This window comes from Phyllobates terribilis, unplaced genomic scaffold, assembly GCF_046119375.1.
Source record: "Phyllobates terribilis strain yellow unplaced genomic scaffold, ASM4611937v1 Scaffold_5__5_contigs__length_657084704, whole genome shotgun sequence".
In the NCBI taxonomy this organism is placed as follows: Eukaryota; Metazoa; Chordata; class Amphibia; order Anura; family Dendrobatidae; genus Phyllobates; species Phyllobates terribilis.
Genome location: NW_027362765.1, coordinates 470960669 through 470976125, shown reverse-complemented (window position 1 = coordinate 470976125; position 15457 = coordinate 470960669). Strand labels below are relative to the sequence as shown.

The window sequence follows — 15457 nt, the reverse complement described above, 5'->3', positions numbered from 1 at the left end:
GACCCTACTAAGAGAAAAATACCACCTCACAAAATCTTCCCATTTGCATGATACACACTGAGAATGAGCAGGATAGTACGGGTCTCATACGGGTCTCACCTGAGTTTGGAACAGATAGTTTGGTCCTCATGTAGGGAGGGGGTTTCACATTCGCTCCTTCAAAAACAAAAAAAGAAACAAGTGCAAACATAAATAAAATGTTACCATAATATAGCAACATATTTGCAAGTCTGGACAATAAAGTGCATTTTCCCGCAATAAAAAGCTTTCCTCTAAAATAATAAAAAACACCTTTCAAAATATAATATATTCAGCACTTTATATTTGCCATTGGTAAAATCAGGTAACGCTCAAGTTACAACAGCTTCCAACGGAGGTTATCACCCAAAAGAAGGTGTTAACAAGCTGCAGCTTTCAATACGGTCGCCTATGTAATACAACATATTCCCTGTAGTAACCACTGCAGCTATTAGATGATTGACAGGCTAGCTTCAATTGCAGATGGGTCTTAAAATCTGCTTTAAAGGGAATGTGTCATCAGAAAATTAACAATCTGTTTAGCTTAAGGTTTTAGGTTAAAGTTACTTTTTAATAAAATATATATATTTTTTTATTTTTCAGATCATGATCTTAAAAAATAAATAAAATTGTGCAATTCTCACTTTGGCCACTAGGGGAATTCTACACTCCTACTTATTGTTCTTTTAGGAAATTCACATGTACATTAGCAGCAATGGACTGACTCAGACACTATCTTTTGTATTGATTAATCTAATCAGCGTGTGCAAAGGTAGTTGTGAAGTGAGCGGGAACTGAGACATCACATATTGTAAATGGCGGACTTGTGTGTTATTACAGTAGGTTTGTACAGACATGTTACCTGTAATTGTAACCCTGTCTGTGATGATAATGAGACTCCTGAAATTTGAGTGGCTAGTGTGAAAATTGCACGATTTCTAGCTTTCAAATTATATGAAAAATCTATTGCCAAAGTAAAATATATACAGTATATACATATATACTGTATATACACATTTAACACAAAAAAACTAAGTTGCCGGCATTGAAATGAGTAGTGGAATAAAAGAACATTTAAAATTGCGACAGCAAGAGACCCCTTCTACGTCCAGCAGCACAAGCACTTTTTTTTATGTGTTTTTATCCCTACTTTGGAAACGTAAACAATAAGTCATTTTCTGATGACATAAATGACATTTAAGACCATGTTCACACAAGGCAGTTTAGCGAAATTTTTTATATTTTAGCCAAGGCCAGTAGCAGGTTGTCATTGCCACTACAGAGCAAAGGAAATAATTATTTATGTCTGGGAGGTTGCCATCCCTTTTTCTGACAACTAAAAAGATCATTTGTAACAAGAATGTTTTTTTACAACACAATCACTGCTGTTCTTGCGTTGATAAATCTTCTCCATTTCTGTTTGATTTTTCTATTATTTCTAGATCTCTATTCTCTGACACTAAATGGCAAAATTAGTCTTTACATCCAGGGCCTGAAATACTTCTCACATGAGTAATAAAGTATAGTCGTATACATTATTAGTTTTGTTTTACATAAAGAAAAAAGTTTTTTGCATTTTTGTTACCTTGCCAAAACTATTAGACTTGAGACAGAACAATACAGAATATCACTTTTATTTTCCCCTTAACAATTACTGTAATAATGACTTTCACATCCATAAACAGTATTCTAGAAATAAAATTGAATGTCCGGTGAAGTGTTTCACCTCTAAAAACCGAGCAGTGGGACACGTAGAAGTCTGAGCCGGTGTCATGCATGTAGCACAACAGGTGATTATATTTCTGAAATTTATCACTGACAATAGAACAGTGGACATTGAAGTGAATGTCTTTAGATCTGAAATTCTGTGCTAATTAATTGTCTCTTCTTACATTAAAGAGTTCCAGATTCCACGCATAGGTATTAATTGACAGCCGTTACATTTTGTTTATACATTTAATTCAATATCTGTTCTAGGGTTATGCTGCTCAGATCCTATTCACTTCAAAGGAGGTGAACTGCAGCACCTGAGAACATCGACTACACCGTGCACTGAACCCTGCTGTTCTGGCTCCACACACTGCAAAGAACTGATCGATGGGGGTGCAGGCTGCGGGACCTCTTCAGATCTGATATTGATGACCAATTCATAAGGCGCAGTCAGACAGCCATATAAATCGGACCAAGATCGAAACACATTGCATGGACTAGCCGGCGGCTCTCCCGGTCCGGGTGTAACAGTTTCATGTATTTCTATGCAGCTGTCAAACTCAAGTTGGGAGAGCCGCTGGCCAGTCTGTGCTCTGCGTTCCCATCTTGATCCGATTTAGACAGCCATCTGACTGTACCCTAAGGATAGACCATCAATATCTAGGTAGTGGACATTCTAGAGTAAGCTCCTTGGCTCACTCTGAAGGAAGGCATACATTTTTGGAGTTTTTGATCAGAAAGTCTTCAGCTACTTATAAAGAAATATAACATTAATCAGCCTGGAATTAATCAGAAATTATTCAGTCCGGGGAGTTGGCCAATGGGTGAGGCCAAGTGGAGTTATCAACTGCACCACAATTATAACTGTTGTGCCATTTTGGTGCAAAGTAATTGTAATGTATGCCAACCAAGAGGTGCTAACTTAGTCGTGCTCCTTCACGATAAATTTGGTACAGTTAAGTCCGACTTGTTTTATCTGGTCTAACTTTAGGACTGTATTACCAGGAACCTGTCAGCTAATTCGTGCTGCCCCTTTTATCATATTCCAGTGCTGGATTCATAGCTACACTGCTCAGTATTGCTGTATAACGTCCTCTTTGCTGATGCTTCTGTAATGTGCTTCATAGTGACAGGAGAAGGAAACCCCCATGTCTGTGTACTGTACATCAGAGACATTATACCAGTTAATCGTCAACCTCCTGCTAGAGCGGTGACGGAAAACGCGCCGGCACCACCCCTGTGACAGGGATTTGAACGCTAACAGGGGGGAGGGGGAATAAACTTAATTTACTCCTAGCAGTGGGGCTCTCGGCACCGTACTGTGTCAAAGCTATATTAACCTGCACACTAACCCCATATCTGCAGGATAATAGCATTATTTTACATGACAGGTTCTCTTTAAGTCTATGGTGTGAAATGGTGGGGCTAATAAATGTACAGGTGCTGCTGTGATTCTGTACATGTCCCAAGTCTACAGACGTTTGTTGTCTATGATTATTTTCCATTGAAACACAGTCGCACTGGTAGCCATGTCCCCTGAGATCAGAGCCAGCCACACAATTACTTCCCATAGGGAGTCATGTATAAAACCAACTGCAGACAAAAAGTGCATTGTTCATATTAACCAATCAGATCATTGCTCTGGAAAAATGCAAAATGGAGTCTAATGACAATCGTCTGTCAACTGTGACATTTTCTTCTGTGCACACTTAGTTTTTATGCATGAGGTTAATGTGTGAAGTGTAATATGGAATATATCAGTCCTCTCCAATAGATTTTATTCTCACTAAACCCATTTAAACGCTTTGGAACCTTTCTGTCTGAACTAGTTCTAGTGCATGAAAATAACATTTCATATTTTTAGAGATGAGCTTTACTTTCTGATTTAAAGGCTAAATATTATTATTGATGCACAATACTCTTTGTTCCAGAGTTATTTTTGTTATACGCCACTTCACATCTAGTTCTCTAAATTCGGATGAATTCAATTACTATAAATATTTTTAACCATTTTAGAATCTTTTTACATAATAAATCCGAGGTTGTAAGGCTCAGTGCAAAAGCATTTTCCATTTCTTGTACAGTGACATAACAAAAAAGGAATTAAAGGATCCTCAAGAACACCCCACTCAAAGATAAAAGGCTAACTACATAGCCGATTGTACAACAATACATGCCTGATAGAGGTCTGTTCCACCTCCAAGACCCAAATCTTGAATGGTGGTCCTGATGTTAAGGCGGCAATAGGAGCCAATTCAATGGGTGGGTCACGCGATTGACATGCTGGAGCCAGGTGCAGATCCTACACATCTCCAGAATCAGGATCCCTCTTCCCACCCTTTGAAGCAGCTGTAGTAAATGAAGAAGTGAACACCTCTGCCCAGCTGCCTATATTTACTTCTATGAGAGTTACAGAACAGCCGAATGCACTTTGTTGAGCAACACTATTGATAGTGGCCTATTTAACAGGTGGATGGAGGTATCTGCACTTCCAGAAAAGGGTTCTACCTTCCCACCCATTGAAGAGGCTGTAGCGAATGGACAAGTGGACACCTTTGCCGGACTCTCCGTTCCGAAACCAGCCAAGAACACTTATTTGAGAAGCTCCATTCACAGCGGCTGAGTCAATGGGTGGGAAAGCGGAACCTTATTCTGGAGATAGGTGCAGGTCCCAGAGTTTAAAATGTGACTTACTGATGGGCAGGATACAATTCCGCATTACGATTTACTCTAATTGGAGATTGTGAGAAAACCTATGAAGACTTCCACATGACTGTTTATTTACGTACTGAGTGTCCATTTTTCATCCAATTTGCAGATTAAACTCGTCCAATTCAAATTAATGGGTCAGTGAAATGGCAGGTGAAGAAGACCGTTTTTCTCCATCCAAGAAAATTGGTCCGATTATGTTAATCACACTCTGATCAGAGTGTGATCAGAGTGGGATCAGAGTTTCTCGGAGGTTGAAAGGAAAAGAAGCTTCTCCGCCTTCTCCATTATGTCAGCCCGTGAATATCTGATTTTTCCCACAGACCCATAGACATGAATGAGCGAGTGCCACCCGAGGCTCGGAGGCAAATCGTGCAGGTTGAGATTTTTTTTCTTCAGACCGCTCAGTCCAAAGGAAAAAAAATTGGATATGTGCAATACCCCATAGAATAACATGGGTACGAGTGCTATCCATTAAAACCATGAATAGCACTTGTCTAATTAAAACGGTCATCTGTACCAGCCCCAAAAATCATATAACACTGAATCCCCTCAGCTCTTTTTTTTTAGTTTTCAGATGAGAAAAATGGATGACAAATGAATTGTAAAAATTGACACAAAGTCCAAAAATGCATGAAGTAGATTGATGATAATAATGGTCTAGTTTTCTTGCATTTTACATCCCTGGTTTTATTCTGAGGTACGCTATATGAAGGATTACAAATATAAAAGAAATAAATATTATATCATGTTCCATTGTAATTTCTCTAAGAGGGAATACCTCTGAAATGAAGTGCTTACAAGACTGTGTGCCAAGACTTGGTGCCAGGCTCCATGTACAAAGCTCAGCCCAGTGCAGGACACCATAGTCTCCAACAGTGTGGAGGGAAATTAGCTTTTCTCCAGAAGGAAGGAAGCTGTTTGGCCATACCACACAGTAATTCCTAATTCTAGATAGTTTTCTTCCTTCCTGAGGAAAGCTAATTTGCATAAATTTCTTCCCATAAAGCATTGCCAGTATGTCTCCAGAACTCAGCAGGATCTTTTCAATAAGAACCAGTTCTCCTCCCCGCCATGACCAGTGCTACCTTGTAACGTGCACCATTGGCACACCATCATGGTGCTTTCTTATTTCTATTTGTGCGTAAATCCCGAAAGGAGAGAATGTAGGAATAAATGATAGACTAGCAGTGTAGATTCACTTCGGAATATTCTATTTTTTCTACAGAATTTTTGCTGAATGTCCAGTTTCATCGTCTTTGAGCCTCAGCTGATAGAAGGACGGGAGCGGTAGCACATTCTGCAGATTGATTCTCCGCTTCAGGGCTAAAGCGAGAGTGAAGCCCACATCTGTCTGCCGCGGCTACACCGTTAGTTTAATTCAGATTTCAGTTGCCATGGGAACAGTCTAGGATCTACGTAGAATGGGATGTAACACTATGCTATAAGGAGGGCTGTATGAGATAATATGCACACCGGTGGCCATTTACAGCAAGAATCCAAAGACTGTCGTCATGTGGAATCATTGCTTTCATTATAGACTCATATGTAAAATCTAGTCATAGAAAATACTAAACACATAGCAATGGCCGAAAACTAGTTAATGCTATTGTAAAGCCCATTCAAGAGCACCAAACACTGCGCCGCTAAAATGCAAAATGGTTATCCCCTCAATGGCGCTAGGTCGCTCTTTTTATTTCATCATGCTCCATGCACTGGGCAGAGGTTAGGGATGGCAGAGCTATGGCATCAGATGTGTTACCTTCTCCTGAGATGTCTCATTGAATATGTGACACTTAGGGCTTGTTCCCATGCTGAGTTTTTTTCTGTGTTTTTCTGCTAGGGTAAAAAATGCTGCACTTTGCAGTACTAGTACTAGCACGTAAAAACGAGTCAAAAATGCATTTATTTTCCATAGCATTTTTCCTGACAACAGTTTAATCACTCACTGTGTCTCAGGGACGCTGGGAGTGACAGATCAGCCGCCCTATAGGATCTGGAGTGTGCTGGACTGTCAGTATAGTGACTGACAGCCCATTCGTCCAATCTAAGGCTGCGGTGTACTGGGCTGTCAGTATTTTGATTGATAATCCTATTGTTCAATCTGTCTTAGTGTGTGGGCTTTACCACAGGTACCTCCTTAATTTGTTATCTATTTAACTGACTAGCTATCAGCAGACCATTGTCAGTTGTAGCTTTGCTCAGTGGGGTGTGTGTTCAGGGCTCTTTTTCTGATTTCATGATCTTTGTACCAGACCTTGCATTTGTCTTAACTACTTGTGTGTATTATCCCTTTAGCTTTTGACTCTCCCTGACCTCAGGTACCTGACCCTGGACTTGGCCACTGACTATCTGTTTGTCTTATCCCCGTCTCTTGACGTACCCTCCTGGCATTTGGATCCCGGACTGTTACCTGACCATGCTTTTGTATTGCCCCTCTGTACTACGAGCCCTCCTGGTATCTGACCTCAGATCTCCCGACTACCCTCTCTCACAGTTTGTGCGTGGGTAGTGACTGCCGAAAATTACTCAAAGTGTGCACATACCCTTCTTCAGATTAGACAAAGAGGTATGCTGAATCATGACCTGCTGATCTATTCTGGTCCCATAGTGACACACTGAAGGCAAATGGCTAGAAATGCCACATAGTGGTGACCTGGCTCAGCCAGTGATCAGCTAAGGGGACACTTCCAACCATTTTTGATGAATTGTAACAGGACAAAGAAGTAGAGATCCTAGCCGGCAGCAGATAAGCATCAAAACGAGAATTTGTATATCAGTCTGTGACTTTTAAAAATATTAGTCGATTCTTTCTCTTGGAATAAATATTATTTGTCCAAAAGAAAGAGCGATTGCTAACCAGACACTCGATGAAACTCTTGAGTGCTGCTTTTCACCATAAATAGGCTTAAACCTGTAACAGGATAGATCTGTAGTACAGACTGACCTAATCTGTATTAATGTGTTGTTCTATAAAGATCTGATTATGATTGTGTACATACAGTAAATTTTGGATAGAATAGAAACATTTTCTATTAAAAGGGTAACTATACTTTTATGTAACTCTTCAGAATAAGCTGTTGTGTGCATACAGGAGATATAACATTATTTCTGGCCATTGTATGAGTTGCATCCTGCATTTTCACCAGTTTTATCCTTTAAATTGCAATTGACTCTAAGTTGGTGGAGGAGACTAATTGCTATGAACTCCCGCATACACGGCACATCACACAGAGATGGATTCCTGCTTTTATACAGCAGTGCTGAGCAGGGTAGATGTGAGTCCTGCTTTGGGATGAGATAAAATCTGATCTGCGCAGGTACTGACCACCACTGTAGTCTCAAGTGTGAACGTTATCTCCTAGTTATAGCAATTGGATCACCTGTAGTCGGGAAGTTATCCCCTATTCAATGGATAGGTGATAACTTCCAAACGTGAGAATACCCCTTTAATAACACCAGAGAGCATGCTCCAATGTTTTTTCTATAATATTCATGAATTTAAAACACTGTCACTTTTATTTTGAAGGGTATGATCCCGTGTTTCAAATGCATTCTGAAATAATAGACACCATAGCAGATATGCAACAGACTCCATTATAGTCAAAAGGGTCTCAGACAGAATTAATGGGGTTTTCCCACGAACTAAAGTTGTTTAATCAATATATCTTGTAATAATAATAATTTGCACAATTGGATGTGGTTAAATAAAATGTTCCTGTGCTGAGATAATCTTATAAATGTGCCCCTGCTGTGTACTGTGTAATGGCTGAGTCTGACCATGCAGGAACATGGTCTGATCATACCACAGCTCCTGGGCAGGGGAGGACGCAAAAGTGTGTTTAAACAATGTTTTACCTCAAAGAAAGAATCAGCGGTGAACCAATGCTGAAATGTCTGTATACTTTTTTAGTTCCTCCCCTGCCCAGGAGCTGTGGTATGATCAGACCATGTTCCTGTACGGTCAGACACAGCCATTACACAGTACACAGCAGGGGCACATTTATAAGATTATCTCAGCATAGGAACATTTTATTTAAATACATCCAATTGTAGAACTTATTATCATTCCAAGATCTATTGATTAAAATGTACTTTTGTTCATTTTTATTGGGTTCACATCTGCATTTGACAATTCTGTCTTATGAAAGAAACCATCAACACCCTGATCCTGACAGACACCAGTGGCGCTTGATGGACCCCACTAACTATAATGGAGACCCTAAGATTTCCATTAAGGTATCAGTCCTTTTGCCAGAGAGAATATTTCAGCATGCTGTATTTCTTTGTATTTTTGGCTGTATGTACAATAAACAAGCCTACAAAACAGATGTGAACAGAGCCTTACTGGCAAGAACAGATTGATGCATTTTCTTTCCAGACTGTCTTTATGCAAATTATTACTGACATCCATTTCATTATAATCTTTAACCTTCTCCTGCTGTGGCCAATTTTAGATTTTTACACTTCTGTTTTTAACTCCCACTTTCGAGAGTCATTACTATATTGCCAGAAAAAAAAAAGTTATGTAATGGAATACAAGAAAATAATTCTAAGTGCAGGGAATCTTTTCATTTGGGGTTTTGATTTCATGGCATTAAAAGTGACATCTATTTTGGGGGCAGGGGTGGTCTCTGCTGGTGCGCCGGGTTATCTCCTTACAATGTGCCCTAACAGTGCGCTCTCTTGCCTGCTCGTCACTTCTAATTAGCGCGAGGGAGTGCACTGTCACTGTGCTCTAAGAAGAATATTGCCCAGTAAGAAGGGAACTCGTACTGAGCATATATTGGAATTGACAGCCGACGCATGCTCAGTACAGCAGCCAGTAGCCTAGCCCCTGAAATGGAGGTCACTGATGATGCTTTGTTTCACGGTGGGGACAGAGGCTGTGGCAGTGACCACAGCCTCTGCTCCCTCATGATGACCCATTTGAGTATCCCAGCATGCACTGGGGATTCTCTGACAAAGCATCATCAAAAAAAGAAAAAGATTAAAAAAAAATAAAGCACTTAGATTAGAGAGGGAAGGGTAGGGACTTTTTAATTCAACCATATTAGAAAAACTATTACATTATTAAAATAAGTAGAGATACATTTAGGATAAATACCAATATTAGTTTCGGCCTACCCCTTTAAATAATTTTATATTTTGATAAATCTGCTTTTAATTGATTTGATGATTCTTATTTATTTAATGTCTTTCTTTTTAAAGGGAATCTGTCAGTATGATCAACCCTCCCAAGTTGAATAAAATGATAACTTGATATTTGCAATTCGATGTCTTATTTCAGAGAAATACACATTTTTCTTAAGATGCAAATGAGCTGTTGAGATCTATGGGCCGGATATAGATCTCACAGAGAATCTGCCTCCAGAGATTATTGTAAATGAAAAAAGGCATTACCAGTGTGAAGCATGTAATGACTGACAGTCAGCTCTCCTGATCTACATTTCTCACAACTGGTAATGCCTCCTTTTATTTAAAATAAGCTCTGGAGGCAGATCTTCAAGGTATCATTTTATTCAGCTTCCTATCACCTACATGCCCATGTACATAGCTCAGGATGGTTAATCCTACTGACAGATGCCCTTTAATGAAAAAAAAGGGAGAAAAGGAGGTAAGCTCAAGTCATAATTTTACGTAATAAAGCAGTGCTTCATGTTGGGCTATTTTTTTCCACCATTTATCACAGAGTCCTAACGGAGAATCAAACGCAGAAGTGAACCTAGCCTAAGGCAAAACTAAGAGTGCGTCTAAAACACAGAAAAAAAATGCTATTATGATATTTGACTGTATTATTACATTTTTAGTCTTGACCTACAAATATTGAAGCAAATTATTTTATATGAAAGTCATTTATAAGGGGTATCGAGAAGCAAAAAGCCTTTTTCAAAAACAGACTTGTGTATGGGTTGTATGTGATATTGCAGCTCTGGCACAGTAGCGCCACAATTTAGCAGCTCCACAAAAAGTCTCAGTCCAAGATAAAAGAGGTTGTCCACTACTTTTACATTGATGACCTGATTATGATACGTCATTAATGTCTAATCGGCCGGGGTCCAACACCTGGGGCTTCCACCGATCAGCTGTTATCGGTGGCGGCAGAAGCCGGCCGGAAGTACTCACTTGCGGAGCTTGGCCATCTACTTGTAGTGGCCGCCACAGGGTACTGCACATCCGCCTCCTATTGATTAGAATAGGAGGCGGATGTGCAGTACCAAGCCCCGGCCGCTACAAGTAAACAGAGAAATGAATATTTCCAGCCAGCAGCCGCCACCGACAGCGATAACAGCTGATTGGCGGGGGGTGCCTGGTGCCGGACCCCGGCCAATCAGACATTGATGATCTATCCTAAGGATAGGGTATCAATGTAAAAGTAGTGGACAACCTCTTTAAAGTTCCAAAAGAGATGAAATGGTCCACCATGGAAAAAGAGCAAAAGATTAAAAAAGCAAATAAAAAATAAAAATACATGTAAACAAAATCAGCTATTAAAAGCAATAGTGAATTAACAAGGATAACTAGTGACACTAGCAGCAAGGACCAAGTGGTGACAACCATCTATTAACTATGCTTTTAATTAATATGTGAACTATCTGTACCTCTAATGCGTGGTAGATCATATAAACATTGGGTCACAATGTAAAATGTCTCCGCATGAAAATACAGGATGTGCTGACATCGTCATTATGAATTATTTATGTTGCACAGAATCTACAATAAGTTAAGAGAAAATTCAGTGAAAATGATCTTCACTTATGTAAAAAGAATACATTAGTGACATCTTGGATCATGGGCTGCCATTCATTTCCATGATTGATATGACTCCATTGAAGACACTGCTCAGATATTTCTATTACTTGAAATCTGATACAATATCATAAGCAAATGACAATAGAAATGAATGGCCGTGTGTTAACAATGGTGTATCAGATTTCCAGTAAATTCAGATTCACATTGTGCATTTCTAGCACATCTTTTGCATAGGTTTCTTTAATCAACACCTGGAGTTGATCGTAAATGAAGATAAATATAACTGAAAGCTTAAAGGGTTTGTTCCAGGATCGGAAGTTATCCCCTATTTGTAGGATATGAGATAACTTTCTGATCGCTGAGGATCCAACTAGTGGCATCTCCACATGATTCATTCTCAATGGGACTTCTGGAGATAACCGAGCGCAGTGCTTGGCTGTATCCGACACTCCTATTGAGAATGAATGGAGTGGAGGTGACAGCGATGGGATCCCCAGTGGTCAGGAAGTTCTCTCATATCTTAAAATTGGAGATAACTTCCGATCTCTGCACAGACCCTTTAATAATTTTTTTTACTCAATTATTGAATGAGTCAATACTACACTGGATATGACTGGACATGGATATGAATGCTCTATACAGACTTCTCAATTTGGGATTCAGTGGTAGACCGAGATCAGAGTACAGACTCAGCAGTATATTTTCTCGAGAGTCTCGGTTCTACGTGAACTCAAAGGTACCTGCCATTTTTCTAGGGTTACTTCCACAATGATTCATTCTTACATGGGTTGGCATCCTATTTTGACCTTTTGGACTCCATGACTTTTCAATATGGAAAGAATAAAAATGATAACAGTAGAAAAGAAGTTCTCTGTGCATTGTGGGAGGAAGATAGCAAACACAGAGAACAAGAAGCCCCACACTGTATCGTTATTGGGTTAATACACTTAACATGCTACAAAGGCTAAAAAATTCAACCAATGCAACCAAAGTATTCACTTGACCAAAGGACCAGTCTACATGGTTGGTGTACATTTGGTCACTTCAGGATTCATTTAATTTCCATTTGCATACAACTTTAGTCACCGCACTGGAGAATGTTACAGTTGCATTGGGGGCCATAAAAAATATATTCAAGGGTAATTCACTGTATTAAAAAATGGTCAAGGGCATATATACCAGATAAAAGGGTTGTTTGGTCTTGTGGTGAAAGTCTTCAATCACTCTATGTGACTGCAGACTGCTAAATTAAAACAGCGGCACATTGATGTCTAAATTTTCCGGTGTCACTGCCAATAGTGGGGGGTCATGTAACCCTACCTATACAATTTGCATAAATGCAGTCATGTGCTGACTAGACGTGGTCGGCCTCGCTCAATACAAGTGAATTAAGCAAGGCTGAAACATCTAGTCGGAATGTGGCCGGAAATATGCAAATTGAATACTTACGATCACGTGACCACCTGCTTTCGCCGCCGACACAGGAGAATCTCGACAGCATATGGTGCATGTGCTGTTAGGATTCAGAAGTCTGCAGTCACACAGAGTGACAGCAGACCTACACCACAAGACCGGACAACCCCTTTGATATGGTGACTTGATTCGTTACTTAATGTGCTTCGTTAGATAGTGCTAGTATTAAATGGCCACTGCAATTTCTGGGAGCTTGATGTCATTTATTACTGTGCTAAATAGGCAATTTGCAAGTCACTTTATGTATAAATAATGTGCTGGCACCTATAGTGTTGGCAGTATGTTGATAAAGAGGAACCACCCACTCAAAACTAAGAGGATAGCAGAATTCAGCGCATAAGAATGAGGACAGTTCCTGTACACACTAGACGGGCATGTGCACCAAAAATAGTTTTACCTTGCAGTGGAGGATTGGGGCTTCAGGGTCATACATATCTACAGGTTTTGTGTGAAAGAATAGTTTAGCCTTAACTGATTTTCCCATGGTTTTTGGGTAAGCTCACACTGGTGTATAACACGGATATTTTATCAGATAGCACTCGGCCGAATGTTATACTATGGGGCAGTGCAGATCAGTGATTTTTTTCTCATGCCAACAATGGAGAAGATGGAGATATTAAGCTCTCCATCTTCTCCACAGCTGTGGTGCAATTCTCTCATGCAAGACAATCGGATCACACTCAGATCAGACTCTGACAGAGATTGATCCGAGTGTCATTACCATAAACGGCCCGATTCTCTCGCATGAGAGAATATACGCCAGTGTGAGCGAGCCCTTATAGTGAGGTTGCCTTTACTTCTGTTGGTGATTGCCGTTCTGCTGGCTGAACATAGCCAATCTCCGACAAAACAAATAAGAGAAAGCAGAATTTCATGCATTATGTAATGACTAATCAGATAATGTATATTTAGATACTACCAATTTGGCAGCAATATTCTGAAATACATTTTATACAGAAAATGATGGCTTCCAATTATCCATTTGATATATGTATGCAGCCTAATAAGCACCGGGATAATGTCACAAAATGTGAGTCGCTTGTGTCACAGCAATCAATCGCTTCTCAAATGTCCCACGCAGCCGCTCATTGCATAAGATTGGCGTGTGTTCAGATCTAATGATTAAATTACCAGACAGGCAATTAAAAACAGGATCCAGTAGTGGAGACGGACCAACTTTGAGAGCCTCAAGTGATAAAAGAGGCCAAAAGTGTGTGGATATTGTCGGTGCAGCAACTATTTAAAGGCTTAGGAGGCAAGCATGCTGAGATTGGCAGAAAGCCGAGTGATGATGGATTATTTAAAAGGTCATCTCAAATGCATCTCAACTTTTAAACGGGTGAAAACAAGTTGACGTACCTACTGAACTCTATTTTATCTGCCTAACAAACCACTTTCTATACTTTCTGTGCACCAGTTCTGAGACGAAAAAATAAAGTGCTCCCCCGTAAAATACAAAAAAAAATATCCACAGGACAAGGCGCCCGTCTGTTACATCAAACTTGGGAACAATTTAGTCAATCTTTTCCTAGTTGTATGTTACTAACATCCTCAAAATCTGGACGTATAAGGGTGGGAGTCTTTTGGCTGAGTTTTTGGAGGAGAAGAAGCTGACCAAATTTTTTAAAAGGATTTGGGCTACGTTCCCACCATGAGCACTTTTGGCGCGTTTTTGACACTGGGTGTTTTTGCTGCATCAAAAACGCAACGTCTTACAGTTGTAGCAAAGTGGATGGGATTTCTAGAAATGTCATGACCTCTGAGCTTCTTTCTAACGCAGTATAAACTGACCTACGGTGCGTCTCTCAAATCCGCAGCATGACAATTTCTCTTGCAGGTACGCTCAGTCTTCTGTGCGGAATTTTCCCATTGACTTGCTTTAGGTGTCGAATTTCTGCCGGTACGTTTTCCATGGCGGAAACGCATCAAAAACGCATGTAATCCGCATCCAAGTATGTCAATAAAGTTATGTAAAGCCAAAAACCAGAAAGTCCAAAAAACGTAGGGACAAAAATGCGATAAAAATACATGTTAAAAAACGCAAATGAAAAAACGCAAATAACCTAGATAAAAAGGTGCAGAAATTCTGCAACATCAAAAACGCACCAAAATCTCATCATAGCCTTGGAGAGTTTCTGCTCCAAAAAGTCATCAAAAATACACACCCTTAGGCCCTCATTCAGACATCCAGGATTTTTCAAGTACACAAAAACCAGCCCCAGTGTGTTTTTCATCAGCATTTGGTCAGGTGTTAGCTTTTACCATCAGTGTTTGATCAATGATTTTCACTTATGGATAATTAAAAATGTCTCCCATACATTGCAGTGTTAAGCACACAAATTGTACAGCGATGGCACCCATGTGCAGTTAGTGATTTTCATGGACATATAGATTTGTATGGCTAATTTTCCTCCATGATGTTGGTAAAGCACAGATATGTCTCTGTGGATTTTTTTGAAAACATAGTCTGTGAAAAAAACCCAGACATGTGAACAGCCCCATAGAGTAAAATGGGTACATGTGCTTTCTGTGAAAACCACAAATAGAACACGCATGTGAAAAACGGACGTCTGATTGAGGCTTAAAACTCAGTTTACTGGTCAGTGCTCCCAAAATGGCCACTTTTGGTGCAAATTTTTATAAACATCAACTGTTTGATAATGTCTCGTATACTGGCAAATACAGAATAATAACCAATATGGCAGCACACATGCTTCTATGATGGTTTTTAAACTGGTTTGCCTGAACATTGTAACAGAAAGTCACACCTAGATATGGCTCGGTATGAACACAA

General features: G+C 39.8%; 1 protein-coding gene across 6 annotated transcripts in view; it reads right to left on the bottom strand.

Moving 5' to 3' along the window:
* The window catches only part of FAM13C (family with sequence similarity 13 member C), a 503775-nt gene that overhangs the window by 126983 nt on the left and 361335 nt on the right, over nt 1–15457 (bottom strand). For all 6 annotated transcript variants that reach the window (XM_073685472.1, XM_073685469.1, XM_073685466.1 and 3 more), the window contains exon 7: nt 100–156. In XM_073685472.1, the coding sequence (XP_073541573.1) occupies nt 100–156 (57 nt within the window). The remainder of the gene's footprint in view (nt 1–99; nt 157–15457) is intronic.